Consider the following 17,310-nt stretch of genomic DNA (forward strand, 5'->3'; position numbering starts at 1 on the left):
CTTTTTGACCTCTCCCGGAGCATGCGCATAACAGTACTTTGTGCTGACCTCAGCAGGATAATGGGTTGACCTTAATATGTTCTTAATCAAAGCTTTACATTTCTAATTACTTATGCCCTTGTCTCACACTGACCAATATTTCTCATCAAATATATTTAGCACATTGTTTTTATACGTGAGGCCCAAAAATTATATCTGGTTATTATATTCTAGAATTATAGCAGCCCTTAGTTCACTGGTCTCCAGCTCCCAGCTTTCACAGGTAGGAGACCACAACCTTATATAATACAACACTTTTGTCATAATTAGTACTTTGTAATCTTCTATCTATGGCCTCTATTCACATTAGACTAACTTCAGCTGAACCAACCAATATCAGGGGGCTCAATATCAGAGAGCCTCCTGATGCCCCCCAGATTGACAATTTCTTTGTACTCAGTGAGAAAAGTTACTATCAGAGGAGTCTGCAGTGGTTCTCTCCTAGTGCTCTGCCAAGCATTACTGTTATGGATGATTCGAGAGAGATGATAATTTGGCCAATTATTTTTGCAATATCGATCTATTGTGTAATAGGGGGGGTTAAGATTTATGATTGAGCAATCACCAAAGACCCTTTCTGTTCATAGTGTCAGCAGTTCTACAATATTTCATTGGGGACATAAGCCCATTCCTACTGCACCTTGATGCAGCTTAGACCGAGCTTCCATTCCTTGCATATACAGTGTGCAAAGCCAGGTAGGACTGGGTAAATCCTAGCACGGCAGGTCTTGATTAGATGCACCTGACTAGCTTTGACTAGAACTAGTCCACATGATCACCTTGCTCTCTTTCAGTCAGCTGGGGAAGCTGAGCAGAGTGGGTTGTGTTGGAGCTGGAGAGAGAAAACAAGAGTTTCTCTGAAAGGACTCTGCACAGGCCGTGTGAACCAGACTGCAGGTATCAGTGGTTGTTATTCACAATATCTATTTTGTTTGACCGAACTGGGACTAGCTCAGCCATGTTTGAACAGCCAGGGTCTATTTTATTTAGTTAGCGATTGGACAAGGCTAGTGATTTACTATTTATGGTTTTGTTTTCAGTGCTGGGCAATCTGTAGAAATAAATGTCACATTGTTTTCACACAGGAATCCAGTGTCTGTGTGAATGAAGCCTACTGCTGACCGTGAATGTCTACCACAGATAAAGTAGGCAATAATATGGGTCAAGCCATGATAGGTAGAAATCGTAACTGGACAACGACTGAGTCTTAGTTGAAGCACCCAGTAAAAAATAAAAAAAGATTTAGGCATCGTTTAAATTTGCATCAGAGGCTCTATTTTAAGCCATTGGTAATGCAGTCATTTTTTATGTAGAACACTTTTATGGAACAGTTGGACTCAGTTATAGGTCAACAATATTAATAGTTATTGTCTTTTCTTACCTGGAAAACTTTTGCTAAATTGTCAAACAAAGCTTGTCCTGCGCTGACTTTGTGCTTGACTCCTCGCACAGTGCCGTTCTTACTGAGAATATTCACCCGCTTGGTTCCAAATCCTCTATCTTTCGTGGCTCGAGCTAAAACAAGCAAATCATCTGGTTCATTTTCACTTTCATCGTACTCTGACCCTAAAAAGCCATTATGATGCCCATCTGTTTCGCTTGGTATGCTGTTCTGGTCGGTCTCTGAGCTGCTGGCACATTCAGAATCCACGGAGTCCCCATCAGTGTAGACTTCTTTCAACACTCGTCCACTGTAAGATGACGCTATCCTAAACCGCACTTTCCTTTGTTGCCTGTCTCCTTCAGGCTTCATCTCCATGTTTAATATATCTCCATCCATGGATAAAAAACAAAATCGATTACATTGTCCAGGCCCCAGGGCACCACCTCACTTGCCGAGCCGTCACACTCTCGACAACAGCAATACTCCTGGTAATGACTACAGCACCCATAAGGAAATAAAGTCTGGTAGGGAAAGGTGTAGCTTACTCTGACACTGCGATGAATAATGAATTCCTGTGTGCTATGGTTACCCTTAAGCTAAAACCTGTAAATGAATATGCCGAATGAATTATGTAAGAGCTGTAGTGTACTTTCACAGCAGAACTGGTAAAAAGAAGCAACGAAGAAAAGCACTTGATAAATGAGTTACCTGTGAGGATATAAGGATGCAATGTACATTTTAGAAATTCGTCCAGCAATATGTGCCAGGGCAAGATGTACAATGTCAATTAATCAAATGATCTCATTATCTTCAGTGCAAAATGTAGCTGAATAAATACTTGAACTTTTATAATGGAGAAATTGCAAAAATGCATTGAAGGAATTGTTTAATTCTATGGACACAGGAGGATATTAAAGAGTAACTGTCATTTTAATTTTTTTACATGAATACCACTCAAGAAAATAAACAACTTGGGAATATATCTTGGTAGTGAAATTTGTTTCTTTAAATTCTTGGATTGATTTTTCAATCTCAAGATTTTTCAATTGTGATTCATGGGTAAAATCTATGAACACCAGTTGCTACTTATAAGATTCTATGGAATGAAGCAGAAGGGAGGAGCTAGAAGCACACACGGGTATTCTGCTGCAAGTTCTCCTGAAACAGTAGTTACAGTTTAAATCTATGGTAAAAAGTTAAACTGTAACTGTCATCGTAGGAGGACTTGCAGGATAATGTCTATGTCTGCAAATGTAGAGTAGATATTAGTGTGCACAGTGTCACAGGGCAAGGTACTAGTGAAACGGGCTGTTTAAGCCCACGTTAATGTAAGCTCAAAATTCACTGCACACTCTTAAGTAGGGTTGAGCGAAACGGATCGTTCATTTTCATAAGTCGCCAACTTTTGGCAAAGTCGGCGTCTCATGAAACCCGACCCGATCCCTGTGTGGGGTCGGCCATGCGGTACGCGATCTTGGCGCCAAAGTCGCGTTTCGTATGACGTGTTTAGCGCCATTTTTTCAGCCAATGAAGGAGTGTGGGCAGAGTGATGACATAGGGGTTAGGGGCGTGCACGGCTATCATCATTTTATCGCTTGTGCGCAGTAGGGATTTGCAATGTGTAACACGAGATTCTCTGTGCTGGGACGGAGGAGAGAGAGAGAGAGAGAGAGAGAGAGAGGAAAAAAATAATAAAAATCCCCAATGACGTGCATAGGGTTTCGTGTTCCGGCCGATCCTCGACTTTTCGCAGTAATCGGCCGATTTCGCCCGACTCGACTTTTCAAAAAGTCGGGTTTCGCAAAACATGACTTGACCCTAAAAAGGTCAAAGTCGCTCAACCCTACTCTTAAGTATATGTTGCAAAAAAATTTATTAAAGTCCATATATGAAAAGATTGGGAGCAGATGGTATCTGGTACAAAAAAGCGACTATATAATATTACGACATTTCGAACCGTCCTGGGTCTTAATCATTTAGTCGCTGTTTTGACAATAAGGTGTCAAGTAGAAGGAGGGAATTCCCTTAAAGATTTCAAATTTGTAGTACTGCGACTTTGTTAGGTGAAGAGTGGTAGCGTAACCTGAATTGCTGCTTAGGATAATCGGTGTTCCCGCGCCGTGATGGTGGCGTGACGAGTTACTGTCAAAACCGCGACGGGACGGGTCGAAACATCGTAATATTATTATTATATAGTCACTTTTTTGGACCAGCTACCATCTGCTCCCAATCTTTTCATGTATGGACTTTAATAAATCTTTTTTGCAACGTATACTTAAGACCTCTTTCACACGTCCAGATAATTCCGGTACCGGAGTTATCCGTGTCCGTGTGCTCAAGTGGCACATCAGTGTGGCACACGTGCGGCATCCGTGTGCCGCCCGTGTGCCGCCCATGTGCCGCCTGAGGACCACACGGACCGTGCAGGAGAGACAGCGCTACACTAAGCGCTGTCCCTCCTGTGTGGTGCTGAAGGCGGCATTCATCTCTTCTCCCCCAGCGTTCGCTGGAGAGAAGAGATGAAAGATCATTTTTTTCTTCTTTTTTGTTAAAAAAAACTTTGCTGGTGTCCTCCCATCCCCAGTGCCCCGCCCGGCCCCTTGCAGATGCAGAGAAATACTCACCTAGCTCCCGCGATGTCTCCTCTCTCCTCTCAGCGCTGGCAGCTTCTCCTGTGTGAGTGGTCACGTGGTACTGCTCATTACAGTCAGTGAATATTCCCTGACTGTAATGAGCGGTACCACGTGACCGCTCACACAGGAGAAGGTGCCAGCACTGAGAGGAGAGAGGAGACATCGCGGGAGCTAGGTGAGTATTCTGCAAGGGGCCGGGCGGCGCACTGGGGGGGGAGGCGGGGGGGACATGCAAACTTTATTTTTCACAAAAAAAAACAAATACTTGAACTTTCATCTCTTCTCTCCTGCGGGGTAGAAGAGATGAATTCCACTTTCAGCACCACAGCGGGGGGACAGCGCTTACTGTAGCGCTGTCTCTCCTGCGGGCGGCACGTGCACACGGAGGAGAGTGCACACTGTTCTCCGTGTGCACGTGTGCAGGACGTATTGCTGTACGTGCTGCCGGTAAAAAACGGACATGTCAACGTGTTTTGCACACGGACACACGGTCCGTGTGAAAACACGCACATGTGCAGAAGCACATAGATTCTAATGGGTCTACGTGTGTCAGTGTCTCCGGTACGTGAGAAAACTGTCACTACACGTACCGGAGACACTGACGTGTGAAAGAGGCCTAAGGCCGGCGTCACACTAGTGTATTGCATCCGATGCGAGAGCATCGGATGCGATATGCTAATGACACTCGGCTCCTGCTCGCAGCAGAGCAGGAGCCGAGTGTCATGCGTCTGTGCTCCGATTCTCTTTCACAGGGAGGATCGGAGCACAGCCGCGGAGGAGGCGGAGAAATGAATTTCTCCATCTCTTCCATTGCTGGGGTCCGCTTTTAACGCACGTCACTCGGATGATGTCCGAGTGGTGTGTGCTGTCTCACTCGCACCCATAGGCTTATATGGGTGCAAGTGAGCCCAGAGTTTTCCTCGGTCCGAGACAATCGCAGCATGCTGCGATGGTCTCGGACCGAAGAAAACGGCCGACAAAAAGTCGGCTGCTGGGAGCTGCCCCATAGCTGAACATTGGTCCGAGTGCAATGCGATTTTTTATCGCATTGCACTCGGCCGTTTAAAACGCCAGTGTGACACCGGCCTGAGTGTGCAGTGAATTTTGAACTTACATATGTCTGCAAATGTGATATGGTATCCACATTCTATTCAAGCCAAAATTTCACTCTAAAAGTCAAAATACTGTATGCCCTAACAGTAGTATCTACCATTGTATTCAAGAGAAACTGTATAACAAAATGTGAGGTCTCTTTTCTCCTGTTACCCCTTGTGAAATTTGAAAACTTGAGACTAAAGTAACATTTTAGTGTAAAAAATTTAATTTTTAATTTTCATGGTCCAAACTTATAGAATTCTACCTGTAGATTAAAAATGTTCATCACACACCTAAATTATTTTCTTGAGAGATTTAAATTGCCAATTGTGGTCAGTTGTGTGTGTTTCTGCTTTTTTGGCACCTCAAAGCTGCGAATGCGACATCTTGTCAAAATTTGTATTACAAAAAGCGATCTTTGCTTTCTGTGCCCGGCCATGTGCCCAAAACATTAGTTTTTGATCACATATGATTATGCGTTCAGGAGAAAATGCACAACAAATTGTACACTTCATTTTTTCCTATTGCCACTTGGGAAAATGATAAATTTGAGAATAAAACATCATTTTATAGTAAACAAATGTAATTTTTAATTTTATTTTCACATCCAAATGTTTTATAAAGCTCTGTGAGTGAAGTCTCTGTGGGTTTATTTTATCCTAAATGCACACCCAGAGAAGTTCCTTTAGGAGTCTCATTTCCAAAATCCAGTCACTTGTGGGAGGTTTCAGCTATTCTGGCACCTCAGGGGCTCTGTAAATGCATAATAAATAATGTCCATATTCTATTCTAGCCAAATTTGCTCTCCAAAAATGAAATTCTAGTCTTTGCTTTCCAAGTCTTGCCATGTGCCCAAAGATTAGCTTTTGACCACATATAAGAAAAAAGTTCTGAAGAATTTGGGTAACAAATGCCCTCTTTTTCCTGTTACCCTTCATAAATATTAAAGATTTAGAGCTAAAACAACATTTTACTGGAAACAGTTTTTTCTAGGCTAAGTTCACACTAGGTGTTTTTGCTGCTTTTTTTAATACTTTTTTATGCTAATTGCCAGCTGCTTTTTACAGTATCAGATCCTAATCCTAAGAGAGTTCAGAAATCTCATGCACACATTGATTTTTTTCTCATCAGTATTTTGTATTTTGAATGTTTTTTTTTGGACATAGAGCATGTCACTTCTTTCAGAGTTTTTCATCCATTCACTTAAATGGGTGGTGAAAAATAAGCTGAAAAACCACACCGAAAATGCAGGTATCAGGTTTTGCTGTGCATTTTGTGCCAATACCTGATTCCATGTAATAGGACTTTTTTTTCAACACTAAACTCTATCAGCATGCACAAGAGACAAAACTAGCATGCCAAAACCACAACAAAAAATGCACAAAAAAGCATTGAAAAATGCAAGAAAAAATAAGGAAAACATGCTTTATTCTGCAGCTTCTTTTCTGCAGAAAAAAGCTGAAAAAACGCCTAGTGTGAACTTACCCTAACAGGGCGTTCCCGTGTAGATAGATTAGCCCTTTAAGAGCCGCTGAGCTCAGTGATTGGCTCTTGCGCTGTCGACATGCCGTACATCGGCAACAGCAGTAGAGACTCTCAGGTGGACCTGGGGAAGGTGAGTACACCATAATTTTTTAAAATAAACTGAAGCCAGGTATAAAATTTAATTGAAAGAGAATTCAAGTATTAAAAATATGGTTCAAGTCATGAAAAATACTTTTTGGCACATGTTGGGAGAAAATTCTCACCATTTGTGCAACAAGTTAATAATTTTGGCATAAATAAACACAACGCACTTTCTAGAAAAAATTACCTAAAAATGTCTGTGATAATAAACCTCAGTAGAGTGTATAATATATCACAAGATTCTTTATCATTGCTGAATAAAAATGGGGTGAAGGAAAACCAATGGTTCTAGTATTGTAATCCTAGACATCATATTACATGACCTTACAATAAATGTCTACATGTCAGCCAGTAAATAGAGGTTACCGAGCCTAATGTGTGCGTCACCAAGTAATATATCATGTGAAAAACATCAACATTGATCTAAACTGACACTCACTCTCACAGATAATGACCCAGGAAGGGTCCAGCGAGATGTAATACGTCGTTTTTCATTTTTCCATGGATGTCCTCTGTTATGCCAGGATGGGCAGATCCCACTTGGAAAATTGCAGCCTGATTTTCAATTTCACCAAGGTTGCAGTGTGATATTTAAGCATCAGTGGCTGCCAGCATCAGACACATCAGATGCTTCATCCACACAGACAATTCATTTCTCCGGCTCTGCCAGACATTTATACTTGACAGCATGTGGGAAATATTCAATGCTTCACTACACTGCTGATCATTTCATCCCAGTGTGAATGCCACATCTACACGCAGAGCTTTCCACTTTGCTATATGAAGTTATGGAGATATGGCTGAGTCCACAGTCTTATCCAGGAACAGACTAACAGAATTCATGTACAAAAAGAACCCATTGCATAAGTGATGTAGAAAGAAGCGGAAGGGTCCCTTTAACTATTATGGGGTCCATCTGAGTTTTCTTATGTGTCAGTTTTTAGAACTGAAAAAAAAAAGTTTTCAATGTTCAATGATGCCATTGATCCCATTCTAAACCTGACACATAATAGAACCCAGATAGGTCCCATAATAGTCAGTTATAATTAAAGGGAACCTGTTAACACAGCTGCCGGGAAGATAATAAACTTTAAACTTTATTTCTCATAGAAGCGCAGCCAGAGCCGCTTAAGTCTCCACTCAGTACAGTATATGATGAGAGGTGGCTGTAACCACGTCCCAGCCCTGACTGTCGCCTGCTCTGTACTGATGTAAGCTGGCTCCTGGCGGTAGTCCACCATTTCCACTTCGGGGTCAGATGCAGGAAATTTTGTGTTGTTGGGGGTTGTGTGCAACATTATACCTGGATTTGCTGCGTCCATCAGCAGTTTCATTGCACTTAGTGCAGTTCCTCTATCACTCTTCACCATGAGCCGGTTGATGTAAACTTCATCCCAGGTTACTTGCTCCTTGATGAAACCAAATCACTTGATCTGGTTGAAATCTAACACCTGGCCCTCCGTGCACTGCTCCTCGAACAGGGCTTTCTTCAGGCCTGATAGCCATTCCCAGGCCAGCGCATCCACTCTCGTCCGCTCTTCAACAATATCAGGCATTTCCTCCGGCCAAAGGATCTCCTGGAACATCTCCTGATTCCAGTCGAACATCTCAGGCCATGCTTGCTTCGGGTTTTTGGGTGCTGGTTGTGGGCATCCCCCTCTTCCTCCCCAGGGCCCTGACTTTCTCCCAGTGAAGGTGCTTCAGCAACCACCTCTGGCAAGACCGGCCTGGGAGGATGGAACTTAACTTCGTGTTTGTACAGGCACACTTTCCATTGCAGAGTTGTCTGCCACATAATGGAGATGGGCAGTGGCGTCACCTGTCCTTCGGTAGCACCCTCTAGTCCAGTGTTCCCCAACTCCAGTCCTTAAGAGCCACCAACAGGTCATGTTTTCAGGATTTCCTTAGTTTCACAGGTGATGGAATTATTTCTTGTGAAGGTGATGCAATTATCACCTGGGCAATACTAAGGAAATCTTGAAAACATGACCTCTTAGTGGCTCTTGAGGACCGGAGTTGTAGAACACTGCTCTTCCTTCATCTTCCACGCAATACACTAGCTCCATTCTTATAATTACAGTCTTTTCTTTGTTCCCAACATTAGGTACTGCAAGGGACATGGGGAGAAGTTTGATTTGCCTGCGTTTCCTTAGGGGTAGGGTCATACGGATCTACGTGTAACACTATGATTCCTATACCCAGAGCCTTTAGCTAAGACAGTCCCAGGGGCCTCTCCTTGAGACTAAGCTCCCTGCTTCTAGTACTGACAGCAGGGCACTACCTATTTCTAAGGTCCCCCTCTTCCACTGGACCGTACTTTTCCCATACTTCTAAGCTCTTTTCTTCTTGATGCAGGGGTCCCCACTTGCCTGTAATATCCTGCATCCTCTGTAACTAGCTTCTTTCCATGATGAGCCTTGTAGTACTACCACCACTGAACCAGACCTCCTTCTGTCATGTCCCATGATTAGTCAATCACTATCAGCCATCTTAGAAGATCATGTGATGCGTCCCTGTTTCTGAAAAGTCTTTGTTACCTGCTGTATGTGTACATATTTACAAGAATTCAGCTGGAAAATAATCCTTCTTTTGGAATCTTCATACGTGCCTCCTACAGTCAAGTTAAAACTATCTAAGGACATTACTACGTGTGAGTATGGAGTATGGTTTAAAGAGACAACCTAAAAACAGTGTCTCAAAGCGCCTTTGCAGCTTAGTCATGGAGTCAGAATACCTGCTGTCACCTCCTCTCTTGCCACAACACTCACTAACTACTTCCTATATCCCTGTAGCCTTCCCACTGGTTCCTCTATTGGACCGCCCTCCCCCTTCCTGGGGACGACATTCAGTTTAAACCTCCAAGAACCTGACGCACTCCGGCCAGATCAAACACACTTTTATGTATAATATATGAAAATGTTGTCATCACACAAAAACAACTTTTAGCAATTTTAACACACTTGACACAACGTCTTCTTGAGGAGGACAGAGCTCCTGTCTACCCTCTCACACAGATGCACTGCTGAGCCATCTGTCGGTCAGTGCTAGCGCATAGTTACCGTTGCCATTCACTAGTACCTCTGTGACTGAAAGCACAAGGCTCATGGGAGGAATAAAGTTAATTTCCTACTGGCAGTCAGGTTTTCAGTGCCGCTGACACACAGCTTTGAAATGCTATTAAAGGGAACCTGTCACCCCCAAAATCGATGGTGAGGTAAGCTCACCGTCATCTAATTATCTAATTAGCTTATCTAATGCTGTAGATAAGCCCCCAATGTTACCTGAAAGAGGAGAAAAAGAGGTTATAATATACTCACCCAGGGGCGGTCCCGCTGCGGTCCGGTCAAATGGGTGTCTCAGGTCCGCTCCGGCGCCTCCTATCTTCATTCCATGACGTCCTCTTCTGGTCTCCGCGCTGCAGCTCCGGCGCAGGCATACTTTGTCTGTCCTGTTGAGGGCAGAGCAAAGTACTGCAGTGCGCAGGCACCGGGCCTCTCTGACCTTACCGGCGCCTGCACACTGCAGTACTTTGCTCTGCCCTCAACAGGGCAGACAAAGTACGCCTGCGCCGGAGCCACAGCGTGAAGACCAGAAGAGGACGTCATGGAATGAAGATGGGAGGCGCTGTACGGGACCTGGGATGCCCATCGGATCGGACCGCCCCTGGGTGAGTATAATCTAACGTCTTTTTCTCCTCTTTCAGGTTACATCGGGGGCTTATCTACAGCATTACAGAATGCTGTAGATAAGCCCCTGATGCCGGTGAGCTTACCTCACCATCGATTTTGGAGGTGACAGGTTCGCTTTAAAGAGAAACTCCCATCAAAGTTTTCATCCTCCTAATATATTGCAGTCACCATGTTATATAGCATTGTGTACTTATAGTTGCTCATTTTGCCTTTCTACCCAGTTAATTAATCTCTTTTCTCTGCTCTATGTCGAAACAGCAAGTCTTTTTTCCCTGTAATTTGGACATCTGCCTATCTTGAAGACAGAATTGTTTTGGGAACTTAATCACCTATCAGACTTCTAGAAAAAGAAGTCACCCAAAAGGTCTGGAGAAATACAAAGGAATAAACGATACAGAAACAATATATAGTTTTGCACTGGAGTTGAGTACTCGAGACTGGCGTAGGACACCACTTAATAAATTTGGCATCTCATCTGAGTGGGGCGTACCTCTGGGCTCTGTGCCGGTAATGCCACTCCAGTCAGGGAATGAAGTAACATTTCTGGCGTACAAAAACACGGTCATTTTTGTTGAATTTGACGAGCGGGCATGGTCATGCCCCCGACTCCCATTTCAGTGGAGTTTAATCAACCTGTCATGAAAACTCTGAAACTTGCAACATTTTTGCCCAACTCTGTCTTGCACAAAAATTTTGCAACTTTTCAAATTTTTTACACCACGTTTGTGCAATGTCTTATAACAGTTTTCCAAATTTCAGGACTTGCACCCCCCACATCCTGGTGCCCTAGGCACGTGCCCTCACGTGCCTAGTGGCAAATATGGCCCTGCTCTTAACGACCAGAGGTATTTTTGGCTTTGCATTTTCATTTTTTGTTCCCCTTTTTCCCACAGCCAAAACTTTTTTATTTTTTTGGTCAAAATGGCCAAGTGAGGGCTTGTTTTTTGTGGGACGAGTTGTTCTTTTGAACTGTATCATTGGTTTTAACATACTGTGTACTGGATAATGGGAAAAAAATCAAGGTGTGGTGAAATTGCAAAAAAAGTGCAATCCCACAGTTGTTTTTTGCTCTGCTTTTCTACTATGTTCACTAAATGCTAAAACTGACCTGCCATTATGATTCTCCAGGTCATTACAAGTTCATAGACACCAAACATGTCTAGGTCATTTTTTATCTAAGTGATGAAAAAAGAAAATTGCGCCATTTTCCAATACCCGTAGTGTCTCCATTTTTCATGATCTCAGTTTGGGTGAGGGCTTATTTTTTGCACGCCGAGCTGAAATTTTTCATTATACCATTTTGGTGCAGATACAATCCTTTGATTGCCCGTTATTGCACTTTATTGCAATGTCGAGCCGACCAAAAAAATGTAATTCTGGTGTTTTTAATTTTTTTTTTTCTCACTACGCCGTTTAGCCATCATGTTAATCCTTTTTTATTATTTATAGATCGGGCAATTCTGAACAAGGCAATACCACATATGTCTGTTTGATTTTTTTTTATTGTTTTATTTTGAATATGGCGAAAGGGGGGTGATTTGAACTTTTTTTTTTATATATATATATATATATATATTTAAACTTTTCTTTTTTACTTTTTGCATGCGTCAATAACCCGATCGCCTCTGCTACATACAGGCGATGATCATATCCCCCGAAGAAGCAGTGTGCGAAACGCGCGTTGGGGTCTCCCTCCTTCCACTTCCAAGTTTTGTCTTTATGTTTTTCTTTGACAGTTTACTAAAGGACCTTCCAATGTTTTAGCCAATTGTAGTTAGACTATACTTCACTTTGTACTGCACTATGGCACTTACTATATATATCTACTTTTACTATCAACTCCGCTGTAATTTGACTATTTCTTGAGCCTTAATTATATCTCTGTATATACGTATATTCTAACTGCTGAAGGGGAGGTTATATTTACAATTATGTCACTGGGACTATTTATTTGTATTCAAATATTTCTTCATATACAACCTTTACTATAAGGGATTTTATCTCATATCTATGGGATCACATCCTCTTTACTTAGTTTATTGATATACACATCAATTTGGATTAATATTGCTCAGTTTGACTGATTGGCTCACCTATTATATTCTTTAATGTCTCCTGCCTGGACATAGCACTTTGGTGTCGCTTCATGTTTTTAAATTGTCTTTGTCTTTATTGTATTTATCTATTTTTGTTTTCAATTATCTTGCAATAAAATAATTTTTTATTCAACTCAGGTGTCCATTTTCCTTTGGTTTCTCTAAAAATTTATATGTCAGAGCTTGGGTACTTGATGCCCCTCTCCTTGGTTTATCAGATCGCCTGTTTATAGCAGAATTACTCACTTGGTATGAGCACCGACCACCGGGTGATGCTCATAGCAATCCGACAAAAACCAATAGAAAGAAAGCAGCATATAGTCCAGATAAATGTATATAACAAACTTTATTAGTAATAATTCCAGGCTTAAAAACGACAGAGGGAAATACCCCGTGCTGCACTCAGCACGCACCTAGATAACCAGGGGATAGGTGCCTATAGTATAAATATATCAACATTGTAACTGAAACAGGTATCACAAAAAATCAAGGTGACTGTGCAAGTAAATAAGGTGCAAACACCTACATTAGACACATAGGTCCATAAGATAATATAGAGGGCACATTCACACTGCATAGAAAATAATATACATACCAGTCAGTATAGAGAAAAATCACGGCGTGAACTGGCACCTCACCCCTGTATCCCCCGACGCGCGTTTCGGCTATTGCCTTTTTCAAGAGGTGCATAAGCGTAGCGCTGGGTTCAATAAATAGTACAAACAGCACGCTCTGGTAAAGGTGTGATTAGCAGGCTGGCCAATCACCACATAACGCCTAATCACTCTGCACACAATACACCTGAACGCCACTCATCAGGGAACACATGGGGCCCCATGCGTCCCATCAGAGACAGCGCCATGCGATCGGGGACAGAGGGAGTGACTGCAAATGGCCACGCAGTTACAATGCGTCCGCACAGCGCACATCGCGCCGGACAAGCACACAGCCATCATAGCATGTCCTTCACCGCAGCCATATTCCCGAAGCCGGACATGCGCAAAGAGGATGAAAACTACAGGTGGCTGCGAGGACACAATACGCCCGCGCCTGCGCATATCGCATCCGGCAATCAGATCCTCGCTCAGCACTAAGGCCATGCTACCGAAGCCAGACATGCGCAGACAATGCTTGCGGCCACATTTTTAAGTACAAGTCGCCGTAGAAGCCGTGGCAGTCATATAAGGCGTATGGGCATAATAAGGAAAGAAAAGGTAAAAAAATAAAAATAAATATAAGAATAATTAGCCATATTAACGTGTAGGCGAAATAGCAGGGGGCACATTACACCCAGAAATAATAAAAAGCAATACCATACCAACCCCCACATCGCCGCAAATCGAGGGTAATATGTATACACTCGATAAAGCCCGCTAATACAAAGATATATACCAGAGCACAGAAGAACAAAAACATAGTGACAAAAGAGGGGACAATAAAATATATATCAACAAAGTAAAATGTGCGAAATGCCAACCACCACACTAAATGTCTATACAGACAAACATTTGGAAAGACTTGCTAGGACTCAACGTATGGAGATAGTTATAGATGGTACTAGCGAAACAACATGTTATAAATACAGGGTAATAATCTCGTATACCAATACATATACAGGAACCAGGGACATGTCCAAAAATAATCCTAGTAATATTATATATAGTATAGTCCAAGTGGATCCGTATTGTGTATAAAAGGAAGTCCCCATATGTTTTCTTCGACCAATCTGGTCATATGTTGCTCCAAACTTCACCTATCTTCCAATAGGCCGATTAACCTTCACCCAAGTGGGTGGCCAAGCAAGTGTCCTTCATGTGCCACAACTATCAGTACTAAAAAAGGAAAAAGAAAACCCATTAAAATCACATAAAATCAAATGCATGCGGAAGCACACACAGGGGAACACACACAAAAGCCGGCGGACTACAAAAATGGGGCAAACGAAATATTTTCGTTTAATCCCTCCGGATGAATGGTCTGGAGGCGCCATATCCATTGCGTCTCCAATTTCGAAAGCCTTTTAGATAGTTGCCCGCCCCTGATATTAATTTTTAGGGTATCAATTCCTCTAACCCTCAGCAATGATGCATTGCATCCGTGGAACTCCCAAAAATGCCTGGGTAGCGTTTTTAGCATGGAGGAGTCCACGTGGCCACTGGCCGCCTGTATCCCCAGAACATGTTCCCTCACACGGACTTTAAATAAACGGGTAGTCAGACCTACATAAATAAGTCCACACGGACAGGTGGCATAGTAGATCACATATCGTGTATTACATGAGATATGTGATCTAATCGAGTATGTTCTGACACCTTTAGAGTCCGTGAAGGTGTCACAGGTATCCACGTTGGGGCAGGCGACACAGTGGCCACACGGACGACATCCAGGTCCGGGAGCAAATCTAGGTGCGTGCTGAGTGCAGCACGGGGTATTTCCCTCTGTCGTTTTTAAGCCTGGAATTATTACTAATAAAGTTTGTTATATACATTTATCTGGACTATATGCTGCTTTCTTTCTATTGGTTTTTGTCGATTTAAATGCAGTGGTCCAATATGTCCCTCTTTTTGGTCCCATTTTTCCTGGACTAAATATACCCTATTTGGGTTCTACTATGATGTTGGTGACCTCATACTGTTCCACCCTAGTGTTTTATTCATAGCAATCCGGCAGTGACAACCATAGAGTTCTGCAGGAGACCTCTGGTTGTCATGCCAACCCATCGGTAACCCACGATCACGTGACTGGGGTCACTGAGTGGACGGATTTCCGGCATGCTTGCCGGAAGCGCATGTTAAATGCTGCTGTCAGAGTTTGACAGCGTCATTTAAAGGGTTAACAGCCACGGGAGGATCGTGATTCTATCCACGGCTCGTCCAAGCACATGTCAGCTGTTCAAAATAGCTGACATGTACCGGAAAAGATGTGGGCTCAGCGTTGGAGCCCATATGAAAAGGGATGGAGTCTGACATCGGCGTACTATTACACCTGATGTTGGAAAGGGGATACTGGATCAGGCACCTCTGCAGGTCTCATAAAGACTGACGTGAAAGTTAGCAACTACATTGGGGCCTCAATAAATCCTTTAAATTAAAGAGAACTGAGAGAAAAATAAGATGGCCTTGATATAAATCTTCAATCCTATATCGTAAAGATGTTCAGTCATCAGGTAAAAAGTGGCCAGATTAAACTTAAATTTTATTCCCCAGCTCCTTTTAGAATTCCAAGTTTTTTAGTTTTATTTAAAATGTCATATATTTCTAGAGAAATTGACCTTCTACATTTATTGCGCCCAATATGTTCATATGTCGGACAGGTAACGTAAAGTTCAGCTGTCCTGCTGGTCTCTGATGTAAGTCATAGAGTGCCTTACGATCCTCGATGTTCTGGCTACCGGTCCTGCGCCTCAGAAGGAGGCAGCCTGCTTGGGGCTGGTCTCCCTCTGATATCCACTCCTGTGCTTTGCTCTCCTGCATGCTCTCTGCAATCAATTCGGCTTTCTGAATGTCTCTTTCCAGGAACTGCTGCACTGGGGCTACACTACACTGGGGCCTTCAAGCGTAACATCACTCTACCCGTGAGGAAAGCAATGCTACTGTGACGACCAGGACCCTGGGGCACCACAACAACACTACGGGGCACACTTAATAAAAAGGTTCATATATTTAAAACTGTGTAGTGGAATTGAAAAAAAGAAAATTATGAGAGAAGTGGGAAATAAAAAATAATAGCAAAAATTGGACACTTTGACCTACTGACAGTTCCTTTAAAGACCCATAGTAAATTTAAATTATGGACTTATGGCTTTCTGTGTGCCATATTATGGTGCCTCCATTAACTTCTGTACTCCTCCCACCTCCAAAGAAACCATCTTGAAGGGGTTGTCCACTACAAGGACAATCCCTTCTTAAAGTAAATTTTCAGCTCCAATAAAATAATAAAGCCTATAGTCCCCTCCCATGTCAACTCCGTTCCAGAAGTTAGCATTTACTCTCTCCGGTGCTGTGATGCTTTGTTGTGACACGTGATGCCCGGAGCTCAATCAGCGCTGGCGTCACTGTCTCTGCATTTGGACAAATTGATCTTGACGAGGAAGTCTGGAATCAGCTGCAGCCCTGGATTCCTCTTGATGTTCAGTTTGTCCAAAGGCGGAAACAGTGACGCCAGCGCTGATTGGGCGCCGGGCATCATGTGTCACAACAAAGCATCACAGTGCCGGGGAGAGCAAGTGCCGACACCACGGGAATGGTGCCGGTAAGGGAGGTGAGTATAGGTTGTATTTCATCTGAGCCGAACATTTAGTTTAAGAAAGGGTTGTCCTAGTAGTGGACAACCCCTTTAATTTTGAATCATGGCATCATATCACAGTTCATTTCCTTACAGATTCTATATGACTTTATGCATGAATTTTATAATGGCACAGATGATACAATGTTATTCACTACACATAAATCAATTTTATTATTAAGAAGGTGCATGATTTTTTTTTTACACAAGTTTAGAGAAGTTACAACTTCTTTTGCCCTTTAATGCAGCAGGTGCCTGTAAATATGACCCAAGAAAATGGCCATGCCTGGTGTGCATCAGGGGAGATAAGTACCAAAAAGAGACCTCTTCTGATGTTGATCAGTCTCCCAATTACTGTGCTGTTTTCATGACCAGGTTAGAGGTTACCATTTAGGCTATGTGCACACGCTAATGGACCTCTGCGGATTTTTCCGCAACAGAATTAATAAATCTGCAGGGCAAAA

General features: G+C 42.8%; 1 protein-coding gene across 1 annotated transcript in view; it reads right to left on the reverse strand.

Annotated features, from left to right (window-relative positions):
- Positions 1 to 1,897, reverse strand: part of GRXCR1 (glutaredoxin and cysteine rich domain containing 1) — a 95,538-nt gene extending 93,641 nt beyond the window's left edge. Inside the window, exon 1 of the mRNA XM_077275452.1 lies at positions 1,421 to 1,897. Within this exon, the coding sequence (XP_077131567.1) occupies positions 1,421 to 1,819 (399 nt within the window). The 5' untranslated portion in view covers positions 1,820 to 1,897. The remainder of the gene's footprint in view (positions 1 to 1,420) is intronic.
- Positions 1,898 to 17,310: the final 15,413 nt, after the last annotated feature.

This window comes from Ranitomeya variabilis, chromosome 1 (assembly GCF_051348905.1).
Source record: "Ranitomeya variabilis isolate aRanVar5 chromosome 1, aRanVar5.hap1, whole genome shotgun sequence".
NCBI lineage: Eukaryota > Metazoa > Chordata > Amphibia > Anura > Dendrobatidae > Ranitomeya > Ranitomeya variabilis.